The following is a 24,763-nucleotide window of genomic DNA, read 5'->3' on the forward strand; positions in this document are numbered from 1 at the left end:
TCTGTCTGACTGTCTGCCTGTCTGCCTACCTGTCTTTCTGTCTGTCTGTTTGCCTGTCTGCCTATCTGCCTGGCCTCCCCCTTATAAGAGGATCCCGTTACATGACAATGTGGGTTAAAGTTCCAGTTTCACATTAAACATGTGGTAGACAGTCGAGGTTTGGCAGGGACATTTTAGGTACAATTTTAGTGTCTGTGTGTGTGTGTAGTTTTGCATGGGGGATTCTTGGGACGTTTTAGTGTGTGTGACTGTGTGTCACAGGGTGATATGTGGCCGTAGAGGGTTTGGAGGCATACAGCTGGATGTGTTTGGCTGTCTCAGTCTCCTCCTCTCCAGTCTCAGCCTCCAATCCTAGGCTTCCTCACTCTCCTTTCCCTCCTCCCCCCTCAGATCTCCCCTTCTCCTCTGAACTTACCAGTCCAAAACAATGTCCTCTGCGTTCAAAAAATATGCTTCCATTTGAGTCATGGTCGCTAACTGAGTCGTCTTCCAAAAGCATATGTTTCACTTTCACGATCAATTTCCTCTATAATTTTGTCTACATTCGTATATCTAGTCTTAGATGTAGCTTTCCCTGACTTATTCGCCATGATGTTCGATTTATAAACATCTGAAGATGCTTGTTACCGAAACAGTGCTGTGCGTAATGAGTTTGGCTACTTCCAGTATGAAACTTCAATGGCGAATGACGGTCTTTACGCTGGAGTTTACTACATGGGTTGGTCTTCCAAAACACAAACATTACATATTGCCGTTTACCTCTGCTCATTGGATATCTACCCAGTTAGATTTCAAGACGATCAATGGTCATTGGGTTAAAATACAGTCAATCAACGAAACAGCGGTCATATAATTGGTGCACAATGAGGTCGTTACTTGTTAACTTCCAATCGGTTTCTTTGGCTCAATACGTCCCGCGAAATGACCCATCAAGTTTGGTTGTGTTACAAACAAACAGTTGATTGCAATGAAACCAAACATGACTGGATAAAGTCAGGTTTAGTCTGTGTATTTCCATCGAATGTTTTGTCGAAAATTGAATGACACGAAATTCAACGAGATAAGCGTTCACAAAATGTTTTGTGTTAGGCTATAAAAATGGATTTAACCGAACAAAAGACCATTCATTGTGTAACAATGAGCCCTGGGATTGCAAACAGAGCAAGATCTTCAAAGGTAAACAATTTATTTCATTGCTATCTGTGATTTTGTTACGCCTGTGCTGGTTGAAAAAGTAGTTTGGTATGGGGCTCTGTGCTCAAATAATCGCATTGTATTCTTTGGCAGTAAATCCTTTTTTAAATCTGACAACGCAGTTGGATTAGCAAGATTCTAGGCTTTTGAAGCATGCGAGACACTTGTATTTTCAGGAATGTTTAATATGACTATTTGTGGCGATCACCGTATGTTGTTGAATCCAAACCCGTATCCGGGATCCGTAGATCAGAGAAGTTAACCCCCATGACAAGGCAGTTAACCCCCAAACAAGGCAGTTAACCCCCCAAACAAGGCAGTTAACCCCCAAACAAGGCAGTTAACCCCCCAAACAAGGCAGTTAACCCCCAAACAAGGCAGTTAACCCCCCAAACAAGGCAGTTAACCCCCCAAACAAGGCAGTTAACCCCCAAAATAAGGCCGTTAACCCCCAAAATAAGGCAGTTAACCCCCCAAACAAGGCAGTTAACCCCCAAAATAAGGCAGTTAACCCCCGAACAAGGCAGTTAACCCCCCAAACAAGGCAGTTAACCCCCCAAACAAGGCAGTTAACCCCCCAAACAAGGCAGTTAACCCCCCAAACAAGGCAGTTAACCCCCAAAACAAGGCAGTTAACCCTCAAAACAAGGCAGTTAAACCTAAAAACTAGGCAGTTAACCCCCCAAACAAGGCAGTTAACCCCCAAAACAAGACAGTTAACCCTCAAAACAAGGCAGTTAAACCTCAAAACAAGGCAGTTAACCCCCCAAACAAGGCAGTTAACCCCCAAAACAAGACAGTTAACCCTCAAAACAAGGCAGTTAAACCTCAAAACAAGGCAGTTAAACCTAAAAACTAGGCAGTTAACCCCCCAAACAAGGCAGTTAACCCCCCAAACAAGGCAGTTAACCCCAAAACAAGGCAGTTAACCCCCCAAACAAGGCAGTTAACCCCCAAACAAGGCAGTTAACCCCCAAAACAAGGCAGTTAACCCCCCAAAACTAGGCAGTTAACCCCCCCAAACAAGGCAGTTGACCCCCCAAAACAAGGCAGTTAACCCCCAAAACAAGGCAGTTAACCCCCCAAAACAAGGCAGTTAACCCCCCAAACAAGGCAGTTAACCCCCAAAACAAGGCAGTTAACCCCCCAAACAAGGAAGTTAACCCCCCAAACAAGACAGTTACCCCCCAAAACAAGGCAGTTAACCCCCCAAACAAGGCAGTTAACCCCCCAAACAAGGCAGTTAACCCCCCAAACAAGGCAGTTAACCCCCAAAACAAGGCAGTTAACCCCCCAAACAAGGCAGTTAACCCCCCAAACAAGGCAGTTAACCCCCCAAACAAGACAGTTAACCCTCAAAACAAGGCAGTTAAACCTCCAAACAAGGCAGTTAACCCTAAGAACTAGGCAGTTAACCCCCAAACAAGGCAGTTGGGGTTTGGGTTAAATGCGGTAGACACATTTCGGTTGAATACATTCAGTTATGCAACTGACTTGGTTTCCCCCTCCCTCCCTCCTACCCCGTCAGATCGTGAGAGCACAGCTGTTTTCCTTCTGTTATGAAACGGCAGGCCAAAGAGAGGAAACAGAAAATGGTTTCATGAAATATAGATCTGATTCTGCAGCCTAAACAGAGCCTCAGCCAGGTTCACTCTGGCAGACACTGTGTGTGTGTGTGCGTGCGTGCGTGCCTATGTGTGTGTGTGTGCACGTGCGTGCGTATGTGTGTGTGTGCACGTGCGCGTGTGTATGCACGTGCGCGTGTGTATGTGTGTGTGCGTGTGTATTTTTCTCAGTATCTGAGCTCACGTAAAGAAGTTAGAGAGGGTCTAATGTAATGCCTCTCCTCTCCTGCTGCATTCTCCAAGACACACACGCACACGCACGTACACACGCACGTACAGATGGGGCAGTTTGCAGTGTGATGGGGAATGCGTCGTCCGTGGATCTGTTGGGGTGGTTGTAGCGGGTTTACTCTCGGGTGGAGAGCAAGGTGGAGGTGATATGGGCCTTGACTCTCAAAGCACTTCATGATGACAGAGGTGAGCGCTGTGGGGCGAAAAGTCATTTAGTTCAGTCACCTTGGTTTTCGAAACTTGCTTGGGTAGAGAAACAATGGTGGACATCTTGAAGCAAGTGGGGACAACAGACTGGGATAGAGAGAGATTGAATATGTCCTTAAACACTCAAGACAGCTGGTCTACGCATGCTCTGAGGGTTAGGGTTAGGGTTAGGGTTATGCTCTGAGGACTCACTAGGGTGGAGAGGGGGTTTCTCTACCACCTGAGTCACACAGGGTCCCCAGCCCCAGTATATACCCACACAGGAACCCCAGCCCCAGTATATACCCACACAGGACCCCCAGCCCCAGTATATACCAACACAGGACCCCCAGCCCCAGTATATACCACACAGGACCCCCAGCCCCAGTATATACCCTCACAGGAACCCCAGCCCCAGTATATACCAACACAGGACCCCCAGCCCCAGTATATACCAACACAGGACCCCCAGCCCCAGTATATACCACACAGGACCCCCAGCCCCAGTATATACCCTCACAGGAACCCCAGCCCCAGTATATACCAACACAGGATCCCCAGCCCCAGTATATACCCTCACAGGAACCCCAGCCCCAGTATATACCCACACAGGACCCCCAGCCCCAGTATATACCACACAGGAACCCCAGCCCCAGTATATACCAACACAGGACCCCCAGCCCCAGTATATACCCACACAGGACCCCCAGCCCCAGTATATACCAACACAGGACCCCCAGCCCCAGTATATACCCACACAGGACCCCCAGCCCCAGTATATACCCACACAGGACCCCCAGCCCCAGTATATACCCACACAGGACCCCCAGCCCCAGTATATACCAACACAGGAACCTCAGCCCCAGTATATACCCACACAGGATCCCCAGCCCCAGTATATACCACACAGGATCCCCAACCCAAATATATTCCTCAGACCCAGTATATACCTCAGACCCAGTATATACCTCTGCCCCACTATAGACCCAGTATATACCTCAGTATTTACCTCAGACCCAGTATAGACCCAGTATATATGCTCTGTCTGCCTGCCTGTCTGCCTACCTGTCTGAGTCTGCCTGTCTCTCTTTATATTTATATCTCTGTCTGTCTGTCTGTCTGTCTGTCTGTCTGTCTGTCTGTCTGTCTGTCTGTCTGGTAGTGCTATCTCTGCTGCCCTCTCGTGGTCAGACGCATAACAACACCTATCTCCAGGATCTTCTACATTCTACACTCTATATAGTGCACTGGAATATCACTGTATTTGACATGTCTATTAAACCTCTCTGTGTTTCTCTCTCTGTTTCAGCTGAACTGGAGTTTGTTCAGATAGTAATCATAATGGTGGTGATGACAGTGATGGTGGTGGTGATTATCTGTCTGTTGAACCACAGGCTGTCTGCCCTGGCCTTCTTTAGCAGACAGACACACAGCCTCGACCAGGACAGACAGCGGGATCAGGTCAACATGCAGCACGTCAGTACACACACACACACACACACCTACCGACCGACCGACCGACCGACCGACCTACCTACCTACCTACCTACCGACCGACCGACCGACCGACCGACCTACCTACCTACCGACCGACCGACCGACCGACCGACCGACCGACCGACCGACCGACCGACCGACCGACCGACCGACCTACCTACCTACCTACCTACCTACCTACCTACCTACCTACCTACCTAGCTACCTACCTACCTACCTAGCTACCTAACTACCTAACTACCTAACTACCTAACTAACTAACTAATAAATGACAGAGAAACAGAGAGACAGAGAGACAGAGAGACAGCGAGACAGCGAGACAGAGAGACAGAGAGACAGAGAGACAGAGAGACAGCGAGACAGAGAGACAGAGAGGCAGAGAGACAGCGAGTTAGAGAGGCATTAGGATAGCTGCTTCATCCTCATTTTTATTGATGAGTCTGGCTGGGTGCAGTGAGCAGAGCTGGAGGAGCTAGGAGGAGCAAGTAGAAGCTAGGAGGAGCTGGGGGAGCTAGGAGGAGCTAGGAGGAGCTGGGGGAGCTAGGAGGAGCTAGGAGGAGCTGGGGGAGCTAGGAGGAGCTGGGGGAGCTAGGAGGAGCTGGAGGAACAAGTAGGAGCTAGGAGGAGCTGGAGGAGCTAGGAGGAGCTAGGAGGAGCTGGGGGAGCTAGGAGGAGCTGGGGGAGCTAGGAGGAGCTAGGAGGAGTTGGGGGAGCTAGGAGGAGCTAGGAGGAGCTGGGGGAGCTAGGAGGAGCTAGGAGGAGCTGGGGGAGCTAGGAGGAGCTGGAGGAGCAAGTAGAAGCTAGGAGGAGCTGGGGGAGCTAGGAGGAGCTAGGATAAGCTGGGGAAGCTAGGAGGAGCTGGAGGAGCTAGGAGGAGCTAGGAGGAGCTGGAGGAGCAAGTAGAAGCTAGGAGGAGCTGGGGGAGCTAGGAGGAGCTAGGATGAGCTGGGGGAGCTAGGAGGAGCTAGGAGGAGCTAGGAGGAGCTGGGGGAGCTAGGATGAGCTGGGGGAGCTAGGAGGAGCTGGGGGAGCTAGGAGGAGCTGGGGGAGCTGGAGGAGCTGGAGGAACAAGTAGGATCTAGGAGGAGCTGAGGGAGCTAGGAGGAGCTGGAGGAGCTAGGAAGAGCTGGGGGAGCTGGAGGAGCTGGAGGAACAAGTAGGAGCTAGGAGGAGCTGAGGGAGCTAGGAGGAGCTAGGAGGAGCTGGAGGAGCTGGGGGAGCTGGAGGAACAAGTAGGAGCTGGGGGAGCTAGGAGGAGCTAGGAGGAGCTGGAGGAGCTGGAGGAGCAAGTAGGAGATGGAGGAGCAAGTAGGAGCTAGGAGGAGCTGGAGGAGCTAGGAGGAGCTGGAGGAGCTGGAGGAACTGGATTAGCTGGAGGAGCTGCAGGAGCTAGGAGGAGATAGGAGGAGCTGGAGGAGCAAGTGGGAGCTAGGAGGAGCTGGGGGAGCTAGGAGGAGCTGGAGGAGCTGGGGAGCTAGGATGAGCTGGGGAGCTAGGCGGAGCTAGGAGGAGCTGGAGGAGCTAGGAGGAGCTGGCGGAGCTAGGAGGAGCTGGAGGAGCAAGTAGAAGCTAGGAGGAGCTGGGGGAGCTAGGAGGAGCTAGGAGGAGCAAGTAGGAGCTAGGAGGAGCTGGAGGAGCAAGTAGAAGCTAGGAGGAGCTGGTGGAGCTAGGAGGAGCTAGGAGGAGCTGGGGGAGCTAGGAGGAGCTGGAGGAACAAGTAGGAGCTAGGAGGAGCTGGGGGAGCTAGGAAGAGCTAGGAGGAGCTGGGGAAGCTAGGAGGAGCTAGGATGAGCTGGGGGAGCTGGAGGAGCTGGATGAACAAGTAGGAGCTAGGAGGAGCTGGAGGAGCTAGTAGGAGCTGGGGGAGCTGGAGGAGCTGGAGTAACAAGTAGGAGCTAGGAGGACCTGGGGGAGCTAGGAGGAGCTCGGAGGAGCTGGGGGAGCTAGGAGGAGCTGGCGGAGCTAGGAGGAGCTGGAGGAGCAAGTAGGAGCTAGGAGGACCTGGAGGAGCAAGTAGAAGCTAGGAGGAGCTGGTGGAGCTAGGAGGAGCTAGGAGGAGCTGGGGGAGCTGGAGGAGCTGGAGGAACAAGTAGGAGCTAGGAGGAGCTGGGGAAGCTAGGAGGAGCTAGGAGGAGCTGGATGAGCTGGGGAGCTAGGAGGAGCTAGGAGGAGCTGGAGGAGCTAGGAGGAGCTGGAGGAGCAAGTAGGAGCTAGGAGGAGCTGGAGGAGCAAGTAGAAGCTAGGAGGAGCTGGTGGAGCTAGGAGGAGCTGGGAGAGCTGGATGAACAAGTAGGAGCTAGGAGGAGCTGAGGGAGCTAGGAGGAGCTAGGAGGAGATGGAGGAGCTAGTAGGAGCTGGGGGAGCTGGAGGAGCTGGAGGAACAAGTAGGAGCTAGGAGGACCTGGGCGAGCTAGGAGGAGCTAGGAGGAGCTGGAGGAGCTAGTAGGAGCTGGAGGAGCTAGGAGGGGCTGGAGGAACTGGATGAGCTGGAGTAGCTGGAGGAGCTGGGGAGCTAGGAGGAGCTAGGAGGAGCTGGAGGAGCTAGGAGGAGCTGGCGGAGCTACGAGGAGCTGGAGGAAATTGGGGAGCTAGGAGGAGCTAGGAGGAGCTGGAGGAGCAAGTAGGAGCTAGGAGGAGCTGGGGGAGCTAGGAGGAGCTGGGGAGCTAGGAGGAGCTGGAGGAACTAGGAGGAGCTGGGGGAGCTAGGAGGAGCTGGAGGAAATGGGGGAGCTAGGAGGAGCTAGGAGGAGCTAGGAGGAGCTGGAGGAGCAAGTAGGAGCTAGGAGGAGCTGGAGGAGCAAGTACGAGCTAGGAGGAGCAGGGGGAGCTAGGAGGAGCTAGGAGGAGCTGGGGGAGCTGGAGGAGCTAGGAGGGGCTGGAGGAACTGGATGAGCTGGAGGAGCTGGAGGAGCTGGGGAGCTAGTAGGAGCTAGGAGGAGCTGGAGGAGCAAGTGCGAGCTAGGAGGAGCTGGGGGAGCTAGGAGGAGCTGGAGGAGCAAGTAGGAACTAGGAGGAGCTAGGGGAGCTAGGAGGAGCTGGAGGAGCTAGGAGGAGCTAGGAGGAGCTGGAGGAGCAAGTATGAGCTAGGAGGAGCTGGGGGAGCTAGGAGGAGATAGGAGGAGCTGGGGGAGCTGGAGGAGCTAGGAGGAGCTTGGAGGGGCTGGAGGAACTGGATGAGCTGGAGGAGCTGGAGGAGCTGGGGAGCTAGGAGGAGCTGGGGAGCTAGGAGGAGCTAGGAGGACCTGGAGGAGCTAGGAGGAGCTGGCGGAGCTAGGAGGAGCTGGAGGAGCTAGGAGGAGCTGGGGGAGCTAGGAGGAGCTAGGAGGAGCTGGAGGAGCAAGTAGGAGCTAGGAGGAGCTGGAGGAGCAAGTAGAAGCTAGGAGGAGCTGGGGGAGCTAGGAGGAGCTAGGAGGAGCTAGGGGAGCTAGGAGGAGCTAGGAGGAGCTGGAGGAGCAAGTAGGAGATAGGAGGAGCTGGAGGAGCAAGTAGAAGCTAGGAGGAGCTGGGGGAGCTAGGAGGAGCTAGGAGGAGCAAGGAGGAGCTGGAGGAGCAAGAATGAGCTAGGATGAGCTGGGGGAGCTAGGAGGAGCTGGAGGAGCAAGAATGAGCTAGGAGGAGCTGGGGAGCTAGGAGGAGCTGGAGGAGCAAGTAGAAGCTAGGAGGAGCTGGGGGAGCTAGGAGGAGCTAGGAGGAGCAAGTAGGAGCTAGGAGGAGCTGGAGGAGCAAGTAGAAGCTAGGAGGAGCTGGTGGAGCTAGGAGGAGCTAGGAGGAGCTGGGGGAGCTAGGAGGAGCTGGAGGAACAAGTAGGAGCTAGGAGGAGCTGGGTGAGCTAGGAGGAGCTAGGAGGAGCTGGGGAAGCTAGGAGGAGCTAGGATGAGCTGGGGGAGCTGGAGGAGCTGGATGAACAAGTAGGAGCTAGGAGGAGCTGGAGGAGCTAGTAGGAGCTGGGGGAGCTGGAGGACCTGGAGTAACAAGTAGGAGCTAGGAGGACCTGGGGGAGCTAGGAGGAGCTCGGTGGAGCTGGGGGAGCTAGGAGGAGCTGGCGGAGCTAGGAGGAGCTGGAGGAGCAAGAATGAGCTAGGAGGAGCTGGGGGAGCTAGGAGGAGCTGGAGGAGCAAGTAGAAGCTAGGAGGAGCTGGGGGAGCTAGGAGGAGCTAGGAGGAGCAAGTAGGAGCTAGGAGGAGCTGGAGGAGCAAGTAGAAGCTAGGAGGAGCTGGTGGAGCTAGGAGGAGCTAGGAGGAGCTGGGGGAGCTAGGAGGAGCTGGAGGAACAAGTAGGAGCTAGGAGGAGCTGGGGGAGCTAGGAGGAGCTAGGAGGAGCTGGGGAAGCTAGGAGGAGCTAGGATGAGCTGGGGGAGCTGGAGGAGCTGGATGAACAAGTAGGAGCTAGGAGGAGCTGGAGGAGCTAGTAGGAGCTGGGGGAGCTGGAGGACCTGGAGTAACAAGTAGGAGCTAGGAGGACCTGGGGGAGCTAGGAGGAGCTCGGAGGAGCTGGGGGAGCTAGGAGGAGCTGGCGGAGCTAGGAGGAGCTGGAGGAGCAAGTAGGAGCTAGGAGGACCTGGAGGAGCAAGTAGAAGCTAGGAGGAGCTGGTGGAGCTAGGAGGAGCTAGGAGGAGCTGGGGGAGCTGGAGGAGCTGGAGGAACAAGTAGGAGCTAGGAGGAGCTGGGGGAGCTAGGAGGAGCTAGGAGGAGCTGGATGAGCTGGGGAGCTAGGAGGAGCTAGGAGGAGCTGGAGGAGCTAGGAGGAGCTGGAGGAGCAAGTAGGAGCTAGGAGGAGCTGGAGGAGCAAGTAGAAGCTAGGAGGAGCTGGTGGAGCTAGGAGGAGCTAGGAGGAGCTGGGGGAGCTGGAGGAGCTGGATGAACAAGTAGGAGCTCGGAGGAGCTGAGGGAGCTAGGAGGAGCTAGGAGGAGATGGAGGAGCTAGTAGGAGCTGGGGGAGCTGGAGGAGCTGGAGGAACAAGTAGGAGCTAGGAGGACCTGGGGGAGCTAGGAGGAGCTAGGAGGAGCTGGAGGAGCTAGTAGGAGCTGGAGGAGCTAGGAGGGGCTGGAGGAACTGGATGAGCTGGAGTAGCTGGAGGAGCTGGGGAGCTAGGAGGAGCTAGGAGGAGCTGGAGGAGCTAGGAGGAGCTGGCGGAGCTAGGAGGAGCTGGAGGAAATGGGGGAGCTAGGAGGAGCTAGGAGGAGCTGGAGGAGCAAGTAGGAGCTAGGAGGAGCTGGGGGAGCTAGGAGGAGCTGGGGAGCTAGGAGGAGCTAGGAGGAGCTGGAGGAGCAAGTATGAGCTAGGAGGAGCTGGGGGAGCTAGGAGGAGATAGGAGGAGCTGGGGGAGCTGGAGGAGCTAGGAGGAGCTTGGAGGGGCTGGAGGAACTGGATGAGCTGGAGGAGCTGGAGGAGCTGGGGAGCTAGGAGGAGCTGGGGAGCTAGGAGGAGCTAGGAGGACCTGGAGGAGCTAGGAGGAGCTGGCGGAGCTAGGAGGAGCTGGAGGAGCTAGGAGGAGCTGGGGGAGCTAGGAGGAGCTAGGAGGAGCTGGAGGAGCAAGTAGGAGCTAGGAGGAGCTGGAGGAGCAAGTAGAAGCTAGGAGGAGCTGGGGGAGCTAGGAGGAGCTAGGAGGAGCTAGGGGAGCTAGGAGGAGCTAGGAGGAGCTGGAGGAGCAAGTAGGAGATAGGAGGAGCTGGAGGAGCAAGTAGAAGCTAGGAGGAGCTGGGGGAGCTAGGAGGAGCTAGGAGGAGCAAGGAGGAGCTGGAGGAGCAAGAATGAGCTAGGATGAGCTGGGGGAGCTAGGAGGAGCTGGAGGAGCAAGAATGAGCTAGGAGGAGCTGGGGAGCTAGGAGGAGCTGGAGGAGCAAGTAGAAGCTAGGAGGAGCTGGGGGAGCTAGGAGGAGCTAGGAGGAGCAAGTAGGAGCTAGGAGGAGCTGGAGGAGCAAGTAGAAGCTAGGAGGAGCTGGTGGAGCTAGGAGGAGCTAGGAGGAGCTGGGGGAGCTAGGAGGAGCTGGAGGAACAAGTAGGAGCTAGGAGGAGCTGGGTGAGCTAGGAGGAGCTAGGAGGAGCTGGGGAAGCTAGGAGGAGCTAGGATGAGCTGGGGGAGCTGGAGGAGCTGGATGAACAAGTAGGAGCTAGGAGGAGCTGGAGGAGCTAGTAGGAGCTGGGGGAGCTGGAGGACCTGGAGTAACAAGTAGGAGCTAGGAGGACCTGGGGGAGCTAGGAGGAGCTCGGTGGAGCTGGGGGAGCTAGGAGGAGCTGGCGGAGCTAGGAGGAGCTGGAGGAGCAAGAATGAGCTAGGAGGAGCTGGGGGAGCTAGGAGGAGCTGGAGGAGCAAGTAGAAGCTAGGAGGAGCTGGGGGAGCTAGGAGGAGCTAGGAGGAGCAAGTAGGAGCTAGGAGGAGCTGGAGGAGCAAGTAGAAGCTAGGAGGAGCTGGTGGAGCTAGGAGGAGCTAGGAGGAGCTGGGGGAGCTAGGAGGAGCTGGAGGAACAAGTAGGAGCTAGGAGGAGCTGGGGGAGCTAGGAGGAGCTAGGAGGAGCTGGGGAAGCTAGGAGGAGCTAGGATGAGCTGGGGGAGCTGGAGGAGCTGGATGAACAAGTAGGAGCTAGGAGGAGCTGGAGGAGCTAGTAGGAGCTGGGGGAGCTGGAGGACCTGGAGTAACAAGTAGGAGCTAGGAGGACCTGGGGGAGCTAGGAGGAGCTCGGAGGAGCTGGGGGAGCTAGGAGGAGCTGGCGGAGCTAGGAGGAGCTGGAGGAGCAAGTAGGAGCTAGGAGGACCTGGAGGAGCAAGTAGAAGCTAGGAGGAGCTGGTGGAGCTAGGAGGAGCTAGGAGGAGCTGGGGGAGCTGGAGGAGCTGGAGGAACAAGTAGGAGCTAGGAGGAGCTGGGGGAGCTAGGAGGAGCTAGGAGGAGCTGGATGAGCTGGGGAGCTAGGAGGAGCTAGGAGGAGCTGGAGGAGCTAGGAGGAGCTGGAGGAGCAAGTAGGAGCTAGGAGGAGCTGGAGGAGCAAGTAGAAGCTAGGAGGAGCTGGTGGAGCTAGGAGGAGCTAGGAGGAGCTGGGGGAGCTGGAGGAGCTGGATGAACAAGTAGGAGCTAGGAGGAGCTGAGGGAGCTAGGAGGAGCTAGGAGGAGATGGAGGAGCTAGTAGGAGCTGGGGGAGCTGGAGGAGCTGGAGGAACAAGTAGGAGCTAGGAGGACCTGGGGGAGCTAGGAGGAGCTAGGAGGAGCTGGAGGAGCTAGTAGGAGCTGGAGGAGCTAGGAGGGGCTGGAGGAACTGGATGAGCTGGAGTAGCTGGAGGAGCTGGGGAGCTAGGAGGAGCTAGGAGGAGCTGGAGGAGCTAGGAGGAGCTGGCGGAGCTAGGAGGAGCTGGAGGAAATGGGGGAGCTAGGAGGAGCTAGGAGGAGCTGGAGGAGCAAGTAGGAGCTAGGAGGAGCTGGGGGAGCTAGGAGGAGCTGGGGAGCTAGGAGGAGCTAGGAGGAGCTAGGAGGAGCTGGAGGAGCTAGGAGGAGCTGGCGGAGCTAGGAGGAGCTGGAGGAAATGGGGGAGCTAGGAGGAGCTAGGAGGAGCTAGGAGGAGCAAGTAGGAGCTAGGAGGAGCTGGAGGAGCAAGTACGAGCTAGGAGGAGCTGGGGGAGCTAGGAGGAGCAAGTAGGAACTAGGAGGAGCTGGGGGAGCTAGGAGGAGCTGGAGGAGCTAGGAGGAGCTAGGAGGAGCTGGAGGAGCAAGTATGAGCTAGGAGGAGCTGGGGGAGCTAGGAGGAGCTAGGAGGAGCTGGGGGAGCTAGGAGGAGCTAGGAGGAGCTGGATGAGCTGGAGGAGCTGGAGGAGCTGGGGAGCTAGTAGGAGCTAGGAGGAGCTGGAGGAGCAAGTGCGAGCTAGGAGGAGCTGGGGGAGCTAGGAGGAGCTGGAGGAGCAAGTAGGAACTAGGAGGAGCTAGGAGGAGCTGGAGGAGCTAGGAGGAGCTAGGAGGAGCTGGAGGAGCAAGTATGAGCTAGGAGGAGCTAGGGGAGCTAGGAGGAGCTAGGAGGAGCTGGGGGAGCTGGAGGAGCTAGGAGGAGCTAGGAGGAGCTGGGGGAGCTAGGAGGAGCTGGGGGAGCTAGGAGGAGCTGGGGGAGCTAGGAGGAGCTAGGAGGAGCTAGGAGGAGCTGGGGGAGCTAGGAGGAGCTGGGGGAGCTAGGAGGAGCTGGGGGAGCTAGGAGGAGCTGGGGGAGCTGGAGGAGCTGGAGGAACAAGTAGGATCTAGGATGAGCTGGGGGAGCTAGGAGGAGCTGGAGGAGCTAGGAGGAGCTGGAGGAGCAAGTAGAAGCTAGGAGGAGCTGGGGGAGCTAGGAGGAGCTAGGATGAGCTGGGGGAGCTAGAAGGAGCTAGGAGGAGCTAGGAGGAGCTGGGGGAGCTAGGAGGAGCTGGGGGAGCTAGGAGGAGCTGGGGGAGCTGGAGGAGCTGGAGGAACAAGTAGGATCTAGGAGGAGCTGAGGGAGCTAGGAGGAGCTAGGAGGAGCTGGAGGAGCTAGGAGGAGCTTGGGGAGCTGGAGGAGCTGGAGGAACAAGTAGGAGCTAGGAGGAGCTGAGGGAGCTAGGAGGAGCTAGGAGGAGCTGGGGGAGCTGGAGGAACAAGTAGGAGCTGGGGGAGCTAGGAGGAGCTAGGAGGAGCTGGAGGAGCTGGAGGAGCTAGTAGGAGATGGAGGAGCAAGTAGGAGCTGGAGGAGCTAGGAGGAGCTGGAGGAGCTGGAGGAACTGGATGAGCTGGAGGAGCTGGAGGAGCTAGGAGGAGCTAGGAGGAGCTGGAGGAGCAAGTAGGAGCTAGGAGGAGCTGGGGGAGCTAGGAGGAGCTGGAGGAGCTGGGGAGCTAGGATGAGCTGGGGAGCTAGGCGGAGCTAGGAGGAGCTGGAGGAGCTAGGAGGAGCTGGCAGAGCTAGGAGGAGCTGGAGGAGCAAGTAGAAGCTAGGAGGAGCTGGGGGAGCTAGGAGGAGCTAGGAGTAGCAAGTAGGAGCTGGAGGAGCAAGTAGAAGCTAGGAGGAGCTGGTGGAGCTAGGAGGAGCTAGGAGGAGCTGGGGGAGCTGGAGGAGCTGGAGGAACAAGTAGGAGCTAGGAGGAGCTGGGGGAGCTAGGAGGAGCTAGGAGGAGCTGGGGAAGCTAGGAGGAGCTAGGTTGAGCTGGGGGAGCTGGAGGAGCTGGATGAACAAGTAGGAGCTAGGAGGAGCTGGAGGAGCTAGTAGGAGCTGGGGGAGCTGGAGGAGCTGGAGGAACAAGTAGGAGCTAGGAGGACCTGGGGGAGCTAGGAGGAGCTCGGAGGAGCTGGGGGAGCTAGGAGGAGCTGGCGGAGCTAGGAGGAGCTGGAGGAGCAAGTAGGAGCTAGGAGGACCTGGAGGAGCAAGTAGAGGTTAGGAGGAGCTGGTGGAGCTAGGAGGAGCTATGAGGAGCTGGGGGAGCTGGAGGAGCTGGAGGAACAAGTAGGAGCTAGGAGGAGCTGGGGGAGCTAGGAGGAGCTAGGAGGAGCTGGATGAGCTGGGGAGCTAGGAGGAGCTAGGAGGAGCTGGAGGAGCTAGGAGGAGCTGGAGGAGCAAGTAGGAGCTAGGGGGAGCTGGAGGAGCAAGTAGAGGCTAGGAGGAGCTGGTGGAGCTAGGAGGAGCTAGGAGGAGCTGGGGGAGCTGGAGGAGCTGGATGAACAAGTAGGAGCTAGGAGGAGCTGAGGGAGCTAGGAGGAGCTAGGAGGAGATGGAAGAGCTAGTAGGAGCTGGGGGAGCTGGAGGAGCTGGAGGAACAAGTAGGAGCTAGGAGGACCTGGGGGAGCTAGGAGGAGCTAGGAGGAGCTGGAGGAGCTAGTAGGAGCTGGAGGAGCTAGGAGGGGCTGGAGGAACTGGATGAGCTGGAGTAGCTGGAGGAGCTGGGGAGCTAGGAGGAGCTAGGAGGAGCTGGAGGATATAGGAGGAGCTGGTGGAGCTAGGAGGAGCTGGAGGAAATGGGGGAGCTAGGAGGAGCTAGGAGGAGCTGGAGGAGCAAGTAGGAGCTAGGAGGAAATGGGGGAGCTAGGAGGAGCTGGGGCGCTAGGAGGAGCTAGGAGGAGCTAGGAGGAGCTAGGAGGAGCTGGAGGAGCTAGGAGGAGCTGGCGGAGCTAGGAGGAGCTGGAGGAAATGGGGGAGCTAGGAGGAGCTAGGAGGAGCTAGGAGGAGCTGGAGGAGCAAGTAGGAGCTAGGAGGAGCTGGAGGAGCAAGTACGAGCTAGGAGGAGCTGGGGGAGCTAGGAGGAGCAAGTAGGAACTAGGAGGAGCTGGGGGAGCTAGGAGGAGCTGGAGGAGCTAGGAGGAGCTAGGAGGAGCTGGAGGAGCAAGTATGAGCTAGGAGGAGCTGGGGGAGCTAGGAGGAGCTAGGAGGAGCTGGGGGAGCTGGAGGAGCTAGGAGGGTTTGGAGGAACTGGATGAGCTGGAGGAGCTGGAGGAGCTGGGGAGCTAGTAGGAGCTAGGAGGAGCTGGAGGAGCAAGTGCGAGCCAGGAGGAGCTGGGGGAGCTAGGAGGAGCTGGAGGAGCAATTAGGAACTAGGAGGAGCTGGGGGAGCTAGGAGGAGCTGGAGGAGCTAGGAGGAGCTAGGAGGAGCTGGAGGAGCAAGTATGAGCTAGGAGGAGCTGGGGGAGCTAGGAGGAGCTAGGAGGAGCTGGGGGAGCTGGAGGAGCTAGGAGGAGCTAGGAGGGGCTGGAGGAACTGGCGGAGCTAGGAGGAGCTGGAGGAGCTAGGAGGAGCTGGGGGAGCTAGGAGGAGCTAGGAGGAGCTAGGGGAGCTAGGAGGAGCTAGGAGGAGCTGGAGGAGCAAGTAGGAGCTAGGAGGAGCTGGAGGAGCAAGTAGAAGCTAGGAGGAGCTGGGGGAGCTAGGAGGAGTTAGGAGGAGCTAGGAGGAGCTAGGAGGAGCTGGAGGAGCAAGAATGAGCTAGGATGAGCTGGGGGAGCTAGGAGGAGCTGGAGGAGCAAGAATGAGCTAGGAGGAGCTGGGGGAGCTAGGAGGAGCTGGAGGAGCAAGAATGAGCTTGGAGGAGCTGGGGGAGCTAGGAGGAGCTGGAGGAGCTAGGAGGAGCAAGTTGGAACTAGGAGGAGCTGGAGGAGCTAGGAGGAGCTAGGAGGAGCTGGGGGAGCTGAGAGAAAGACAGAGGCAGAGAGACAGAGAAAGACAGAGAGGCAGAGAGACAGAGAGACAGAGAGGCAGAGAGTATGAAAGACAGAGGCAGAGAGACAGAGAAGACAGAGAGACAGAGAGGCAGAGACAGAGAGACGGAGAAAGACAGAGAGACAGGGAGGCAGAGAGACAGAGAAGACAGAGAGACAGAGAGGCAGAGACAGAGAGACGGAGAAAGACAGAAAGACAGGGAGGCAGAGAGACAGAGAAGACAGAGAGACAGAGAGGCAGAGACAGAGAGACGGAGAAAGACAGAAAGACAGAGAGGCAGAGAGGCAGAGAGACAGAGAGACAGAGAGACTGCGAGTTAGAGAGGCATTAGGGTAGCTGCTTCATCCTCATTTTTATTGATGAGTCTGGCTGGGTGCAGTGAGCAGAGCTGGAGGAGCTAGGAGGAGCAAGTAGGAGATAGGAGGAGCTGGGGGAGCTAGGAGGAGCTAGGAGGAGCTGGAGGAGCTGGGGGAGCTAGGATGAGCTGGGGGAGCTAGGATGAGCTGGGGGAGCTAGGAGGAGCTAGGAGGAGCTGGAGGAGCTAGGAGGAGCAAGTAGAAGCTAGGAGGAGCTGGGGGAGCTAGGAGGAGCAAGTAGAAGCTAGGAGGAGCTGGGGGAGCTAGGAGGTGCTAGGATGAGCTGGGGGAGTTAGGAGGAGCTGGAGGAGCTGGGGGAGCTAGGAGGAGCTAGGAGGAGCTAGGGGAGCTAGGAGGAGCTAGGAGGAGCTGGGGGAGCTAGGAGGAGCTAGGAGGAGCAAGTAGAAGCTAGGAGGAGCTGGGGGAGCTAGGAGGAGCTAGGAGGAGCTGGGGGAGCTAGGAGGAGCTGGGGGAGCTGGAGGAGCTGGAGGAACAAGTAGGAGCTAGGAGGAGCTGGGGGAGCTAGGAGGAGCTGGGGGAGCTGGTGGAGCAAGTAGGAGCTAGGAGGAGCTGGGGGAGCTAGGAGGAGCTAGGATGAGCTGGGGGAGCTGGAGGAGCTGGAGGAGCAAGTAGGAGCTAGGAGGAGCTGGGGGAGCTGGTGGAGCAAGTAGGAGCTAGGAGGAGCTGGGGGAGCTAGGAGGAGCTAGGAGGAGCTAGGAGGAGCTGGAGGAGCTAGGAGGAGCTAGGAGGGGCTGGAGGAACTGGATGAGCTGGAGGAGCTGGAGGAGCTGGGGAGCTAGGAGGAGCTGGGGAGCTAGGAGGAGCTAGGAGGACCTGGAGGAGCTAGGAGGAGCTGGCGGAGCTAGGAGGAGCTGGAGGAGCTAGGAGGAGCTGGGGGAGCTAGGAGGAGCTAGGAGAGCTAGGAGGAGCTAGGAGGAGCTGGAGGAGCAAGTAGGAGCTAGGAGGAGCTGGAGGAGCAAGTAGAAGCTAGGAGGAGCTGGGGGAGCTAGGAGGAGTTAGGAGGAGCTAGGAGGAGCTAGGAGGAGCTGGAGGAGCAAGAATGAGCTAGGATGAGCTGGGGGAGCTAGGAGGAGCTGGAGGAGCAAGAATGAGCTAGGAGGAGCTGGGGGAGCTAGGAGGAGCTGGAGGAGCAAGAATGAGCTAGGAGGAGCTGGGGGAGCTAGGAGGAGCTGGAGGAGCTAGGAGGAGCAAGTTGGAACTAGGAGGAGCTGGGGGAGCTAGGAGGAGCAAGTAGAAGCTAGGAGGAGCTGGGGGAGCTAGGAGGAGCTAGGAGGAGCTGGGGGAGCTAGGAGGAGCTGGGGGAGCTAGGAGGAGCTGGGGGAGCTAGGAGGAGCTAGGAGGAGCAAGTAGAAGCTAGGAGGAGCTGGGGGAGCTAGGAGGAGCTAGGAGGAGCTGGGGGAGCTAGGAGGAGCTGGGGGAGCTAGGAGGAGCTGGGGGAGCTAGGAGGAGCTGGGGGAGCTAGGAGGAGCTGGGGGAGCTAGGAGGAGCTGGGGGAGCTGGAGGAGCTGAGGGAACTGGAGGAACAAGTAGGAGCTAGGAGGAGCTGGGGGAGCTAGGAGGAGCTGGAGGAGCAAGTAGTAGATGGAGGAGCAAGTAGAAGCTAGGAGGAGCTGGAGGAGCTAGGAGGAGCTGGCGGAGCTAGGAGGAGCTGGAGGAGCTGGGGGAGCTAGGAGGAGCTGGCGGAGCTAGGAGGAGCTGGAGGAGCTAGGAGGAGCTAGGAGGAGCTGGAGGAGCTAGGAGGAGCTGGCGGAGCTAGGAGGAGCTGGAGGAGCTAGGAGGAGCTAGGAGGAGCTGGAGGAGCTAGGAGGAGCTGGAGGAGCTGGGGGTGCTAGGAGGAGCTGGAGGAGCAAGTAGAAGCTAGGAGGAGCTGGGGGAGCTAGGAGGAGCTGGAGGGACAAGTAGGAGCTAGGAGGAGCTGGGGAAGCTAGGAGGAGCTAGGAGGAGCTGGAGGAGCTGGAGGAGCAAGTAGGAGATGGAGGAGCAAGTAGGAGCTAGGAGGAGCTAGGAGGAGCTGGAGGAGCAAGTAGGAGATGGAGGAGCTAGGAGGAGCTGGAGCCACAGTGGGGTTCCCAGCCCCTTCCAGACACAGTGGGGCTCCCAGCCCCTTCCAGCCCCTTCCAGACACAGTGGGGCTCCCAGCCCCTTCCAGACAGTGGGGTTCCCAGCCCCTTCCAGCCCCTTCCAGACACAGTGGGGTTCCCAGCCCCTTCCAGACACAGTGGGGTTCCCAGCCCCTTCCAGACACAGTGGGGTTCCCAGCCCCTTCCAGACACAGTGGGGTTCCCAGCCCCTTCCAGACACAGTGGGGTTCCCAGCCCCTTCCAGACACAGTGGGGCTCCCAGCCCCTTCCAGACACAGTGGGGCTCCCAGCCCCTTCCAGACACAGTGGGGTTCCCAGCCCCTTCCAGACACAGTGGGGTTCCCAGCCCCTTCCAGCCCCTTCCAGACACAGTGGGGCTCCCAGCCCCTTCCAGCCCCTTCCAGACACAGTGGGGTTCCCAGCCCCTTCCAGACACAGTGGGGTTCCCAGCCCCTTCCAGACACAGTGGGGCTCCCAGCCCCTTCCAGCCCCTTCCAGCCCCTTCCAGACACAGTGGGGCTCCCAGACCCTTCCAGACACAGTGGGGCTCCCAGCCCCTTCCAGCCCCTTCCAGCCCCTTCCAGCCCCTTCCAGACACAGTGGGGCTCCCAGCCCCTTCCAGACACAGTGGGGCTCCCAGCCCCTTCCAGCCCCTTCCAGACACAGTGGGGCTCCCAGCCCCTTCCAGCCGCTTCCAGACACAGTGGGGCTCCCAGCCCCTTCCAGCCCCTTCCAGACACAGTGGGGCCCCCAGCCCCTTCCAGCCCCTTCCAGACACAGTGGGGCTCCCAGCCCCTTCCAGCCCCTTCCAGACACAGTGGGGCTCCCAGCCCCTTCCAGCCCCTTCCAGACACAGTGGGGCTCCCAGCCCCTTCCAGACACAGTGGGGTTCCCAGCCCCTTCCAGCCCCTTCCAGCCCCTTCCAGACACAGTGGGGCTCCCAGCCCCTTCCAGACACAGTGGGGCTCCCAGCCCCTTCCAGCCCCTTCCAGACACAGTGGGGCTCCCAGCCCCTTCCAGACACAGTGGGGCTCCCAGCCCCTTCCAGACACAGTGGGGCTCCCAGCCCCTTCCAGACACAGTGGGGCCCCCAGCCCCTTCCAGCCCCTCCCAGACACAGTGGGGTTCCCAGCCCCTTCCAGACACAGTGGGGTTCCCAGCCCCTTCCAGACACAGTGGGGCTCCCAGCCCCTTCCAGACACAGTGGGGTTCCCAGCCCCTTCCAGCCCCTTCCAGACACAGTGGGGTTCCCAGCCCCTTCCAGCCCCTTCCAGACACAGTGGGGTTCCCAGCCCCTTCCAGCCCCTTCCAGACACAGTGGGGTTCCCAGCCCCTTCCAGACACAGTGGGGCTCCCAGCCCCTTCCAGCCCCTTCCAGACACAGTGGGGCTCCCAGCCCCTTCCAGACACAGTGGGGCTCCCAGCCCCTTCCAGACACAGTGGGGCTCCCAGCCCCTTCCAGCCCCTTCCAGACACAGTGGGGCTCCCAGCCCCTTCCAGACACAGTGGGGTTCCCAGCCCCTTCCAGCCCCTTCCAGACACAGTGGGGCTCCCAGCCCCTTCCAGACACAGTGGGGCTCCCAGCCCCTTCCAGACACAGTGGGGCTCCCAGCCCCTTCCAGCCCCTTCCAGACACAGTGGGGCTCCCAGCCCCTTCCAGACACAGTGGGGCTCCCAGCCCCTTCCAGACACAGTGGGGCTCCCAGCCCCTTCCAGACACAGTGGGGCTCCCAGCCCCTTCCAGACACAGTGGGGTTCCCAGCCCCTTCCAGACACAGTGGGGCTCCCAGCCCCTTCCAGACACAGTGGGGCTCCCAGCCCCTTCCAGACACAGTGGGGCTCCCAGCCCCTTCCAGACACAGCTGGGTTCCCAGCCCCTTCCAGACACAGTGGGGTTCCCAGCCCCTTCCAGACACAGTGGGGTTCCCAGCCCCTTCCAGACACAGTGGGGTTCCCAGCCCCTTCCAGACACAGTGGGGCTCCCAGCCCCTTCCAGACACAGTGGGGCTCCCAGCCCCTTCCAGACACAGTGGGGCTCCCAGCCCCTCCCAGACACAGTGGGGCTCCCAGCCCCTTCCAGACACAGTGGGGCTCCCAGCCCCTTCCAGACACAGTGGGGCTCCCAGCCCCTTCCAGCCCCTTCCAGACACAGTGGGGCTCCCAGCCCCTTCCAGACACAGTGGGGCTCCCAGCCCCTTCCAGACACAGTGGGGCTCCCCAGAATAAAGAATAAAGACATTTCAAATGTCATATTATGTCTATGTACAGTGTTGTAACGATGTGCAAATAAAGTACAAAATGGAAAAATAAATCAACATCTCTCTTCCTCCCTCCTTTTCTTTTTCCGTCTCCTCTACCTCTCTTTCTCTCTCCTCTACCTCTCTTTCTCCCTCCTTCTCTCTCTCCCTCTCCTTTACCTCTCTTTCTCTCTTCCTACCCCTCTCTCCTCTTTCCCTTCCACCTCTTCTCTTCCCCTCTCCTCTGCCCTCTCCCACCTCCTCTCTTTCTCTCTTCCTACCCCTCTCTCCTCTTTCCCTCCCACCTCTTCTCTTCCCCTCTCCTCTGCCCTCTCCCACCTCCTCTCTTTCTCTCTTCCTACCCCTCTCTCCTCTCTCCCTCCCTCCTCTCTTTCCCTCTCCTCTACCTCTCTCTCTTTCTACCCCTCTCTCCTCTGCTCTCTCCCACCTCTTCTCTTTCTCCTCTGCTCTCTCCATCCCCCACCCCCTTTCTTTCTCCCCTGTTCCTTCTCCAACCTCTCTCTTAATGTCTCTCTCTGTCCCTGTCTCTCGCAGGATGGCTGTGTGTGGCCAACCAACAGTCTGGTGATGCAGCAGGGAACCACAGAGGTGAGTGTACATCATGGATCGTCTACCGTTGTTCCGTGTACCTTGTCATTTGATAGGTTAACACAGTGCGAGCCCCTCGACTGAGTTCCACTGGACCCCTGATATATTCAGAGCAGCTTCTCTGTCTCACTTGAATCAGATAATCTACATTTAAAGTATAATGTTAATATTTACTTAGCCTTGTGATTTGATATGCGGCGGCTACACAGTGCAGTCCATAGCGTTGGTTAAATCCCTGAAGTACTGACTGCATCCCCCCCCCCCCCCCCCTATAGGTGATGTATGGGCCCAGGCCGACCCAGGAGAGGTTCAACCCCCCCTCCTTTATGCAACGGGAGCATTTCAGCCGCTTCCAGCCCACCTACCCCTACCTGCAGCAGGACATTGACCTGCCGCCCACCATCTGTCTCTCTGATGGGGAGGAGCTGCAGCCCTATAAAGGCCCGTGTACCTTACAGCTGAGAGACCCAGAGCAGCAGCTGGAGCTGAGCAGAGCATCCATCAGACCCCCCCCCAACAGGACCATCTTCCACAGCGACCTGATCCATGTCTACGTCCACAGCGGTGGCCCTCGGCCCCCCAGCAGTAACTCGGGTGTCAGTGCCGCCGAACGCATGGAGGGACTGCCTCCCACCTACAGCGAGGTCATGGGTCACTACCCAGGATCCTCTGTGTTTCACCACCAGAACCAGTACAGCAATAAAGAGCCGTTCGCCCAGTGGACAGGGAGCAAAGACAGGACACTGACAGACAGACACAGGCAGATGAGCAACGAAAGCACAACCACCACAGGCTCCCCTGGCTCTGGCAAGGTCAAGGTCAAGGTCAAGGTCAAGGTCAAGGACAATGACAAGGACAAGGAGAAGAATAGGGACAGACGACGGGACAAACCAGTGTGAGGGTGGGGGGGGGGGGGGGGGGGGGGGGTTGTACCTGGTCTGTACCAAACAAGACCCACCCCTCTCAGCTGAAGGGGAGTGGCCTCCTCTCAGCCTTCCCCATGCACAATACGAAGAAACCTGAGGGGCCAAGCTTACAAACACTCTTTTTGTATTCCTTCGTTCGGCGTTCAAGAGCTGTGGGCTTCTGCTTGAACAACTAAGGCTTCGTAGCTCATTTCTTGTTTGTTTACTTTTGTATGCTTTTCATTTATTTAAAATAAGATTGTTGACACTGATTTTGTTTGAAAGACTGTACCCAGTTATAGAAGTTATGGCTTTTATTGTCTTTAAAAAAATAAATACAAAATCAGCGCACAAACCTCCAAACCAATTCAAATCCAAATGAGAGTGTCCAAATGAGAGTGTCCAAATGAGAGTGTCCAAATGAGAGTGTCCAAATGAGAGTGTCCAAATGAGAGTGTCCAAATGAGAGTGTCATGATTCTACTAAATCAATGGGATATATCATCAGAAATCTGAAGTTGACCTAACTCATTGTTTAAAAGCTTCTCCTAGTTTGATTGTTTGTGTTGAAACGTTTTGAACGACTGGTTATTTTTCTGTTGTTATCCACAACTCTGATCCAGCCTACCGTCCCCTGAAACGAACTCCCAACATGGCAGCTCAGTTTAAAGACACACTGAGTATACCAAACATTCGGAGCAACTTCCTAATATTGAGTTGCATCACCACCGTTTGCCCTCAGAGCAGCCTCACTTCATCGGGTCACGGACTCTACAAGGTGTCGAAAGCGATGGGATGCTGGCCCATGTTGACTCCAATGCTTCCCACAGTTGTGTCAAGTAGGCTGGATGTCCTTTGGGTGGTGGACCATTCTTGATACACACGGAGAACTGTTGAGCGTGAAAAACCCAGCAGAGTTGCAGATCTTGACACAAACCGATGCGCCTGGCACCTATTACCAGACCCCGTTCAAAGGCACTTCATTTTCTTTTGTCTTGTCCAGTCAACCTCTGAAGGGCACACATACACAATCCATGTCTCAATTGTCTCACGGCTTGAAAATCATTCTTTAACCTGTCTCCTCCCCTTCATCTACACTGATTGTAGTAGATTTAACAAGTGACATCAATGAGGGTTCATAGCTTTCACCTGGATTCACCTGGTCAGTCTATGTCAAGGAAAGAGCATGTGTCCTTAATGTTTTGTACTCTTAGTCTATACATCCGGTTAAAGACGTGTCTTTATATTTACATTCTCCAATTCCTTGTCTCTTCTGACACACCAAGTGAATAATGGTGGTCTCTCTGTCTCTCTCTGTCTCTCTCTCTGCCTCTCTGCCTCTCTGCCTCTCTCTGCCTCTCTCTCTCTCTCTCTCTCTCTGTCTCTCTCTCTCTCTCTCTCTCTCTGTCTCTCTCTCTCTCTCTGTCTCTCTCTCTCTCTCTCTCTCTCTCTCTCTCTCTCTCTCTCTCTCTCTCTCTCTCTCTCTCTCTCTCTCTCTCTCTCTCTCTCTCTCTCTCTCTCTCTCTCTCTCTCTCTCTCTCTCTCTCTCTCTCTCTCTCACTGCTGGTTGGAGGACCTTTCATTAACGTTGCTTTAATCCTTTCGACTAGCACTTTACACTTCCTGTCTGTTAGAGTTGTCATGGAGATCACTTTGCCTTTGTAGTCTTCTGCACATCCACTAACTTGTCTAGTACAGGTCCCCCTGGAATATTGTGTTATCCTTTGTCAACTTGTTTTTCTATAGAAATACATGGATCAACACTGAGGCTGAATCTCAAACCCAACACTCCCACCCTAAAGGGCTTAGGGATTCAGACTAAATATCCATGTTGGTATCCTAATGCCTACTCTCTGGTGTATCGTTTTGTTTCTGCCTTGGGCCCAGTCTTAGCTGTTCAACATGTTACTGCAGTCTTAGCTGTTCAACATGTTACTGCAGTCTTAGCTGTTCAACATGTTACTCCAGTCTTAGCTGTTCAACATGTTACTCCAGTCTTAGCTGTTCAACATGTTACTGCAGTCTTAGCTGTTCAACATGTTACTGCAGTCTTAGCTGTTCAACATGTTACTGCAGTCTTAGCTGTTCAACATGTTACTCCAGTCTTAGCTGTTCAACATGTTACTGCAGTCTTAGCTGTTCAACATGTTACTGCAGTCTTAGCTGTTCAACATGTTACTGCAGTCTTAGCTGTTTGACATGTTACTGCAGTCTTAGCTGTTCAACATGTTACTGCAGTCTTAGCTGTTCAACATGTTACTGCAGTCTTAGCTGTTCAACATGTTACTGCAGTCTTAGCTGTTCAACATGTTACTGCAGTCTTAGCTGTTCAACATGTTACTGCAGTCTTAGCTGTTCAACATGTTACTGCAGTCTTAGCTGTTCAACATGTTACTGCAGTCTTAGCTGTTCAACATGTTACTGCAGTCTTAGCTGTTCAACATGTTACTGCAGTCTTAGCTGTTCAACATGTTACTGCAGTCTTAGCTGTTCAACATGTTACTGCAGTCTTAGCTGTTCAACATGTTACTCCAGTCTTAGCTGTTCAACATGTTACTGCAGTCTTAGCTGTTAATCCCTAGTTAATACCTACTTGTTAAAGGTTCCCTAGTTAATACATAATGGTCATTCCCTAGTTAGTACCTACTGGTCATTCCCTAGTTAATACCTACTGGTCATTCCCTAGTTAATACCTACTG

At 56.6% G+C, this 24,763-nt stretch overlaps 1 protein-coding gene across 1 annotated transcript in view; it reads left to right on the forward strand.

The window, feature by feature from the left end:
- LOC129858319 (protein TMEPAI-like) overlaps positions 1-22,059 on the forward strand; it is a 64,168-nt gene extending 42,109 nt beyond the window's left edge. Inside the window, exons 2-4 of the mRNA XM_055927470.1 lie at positions 4,546-4,712; positions 21,107-21,160; positions 21,436-22,059. Coding sequence (XP_055783445.1) covers positions 4,546-4,712; positions 21,107-21,160; positions 21,436-22,059 — 845 coding nt within the window. The remainder of the gene's footprint in view (positions 1-4,545; positions 4,713-21,106; positions 21,161-21,435) is intronic.
- Positions 22,060-24,763: the final 2,704 nt, after the last annotated feature.

This window comes from Salvelinus fontinalis, chromosome 6 (genome assembly GCF_029448725.1).
Source record: "Salvelinus fontinalis isolate EN_2023a chromosome 6, ASM2944872v1, whole genome shotgun sequence".
In the NCBI taxonomy this organism is placed as follows: Eukaryota; Metazoa; Chordata; class Actinopteri; order Salmoniformes; family Salmonidae; genus Salvelinus; species Salvelinus fontinalis.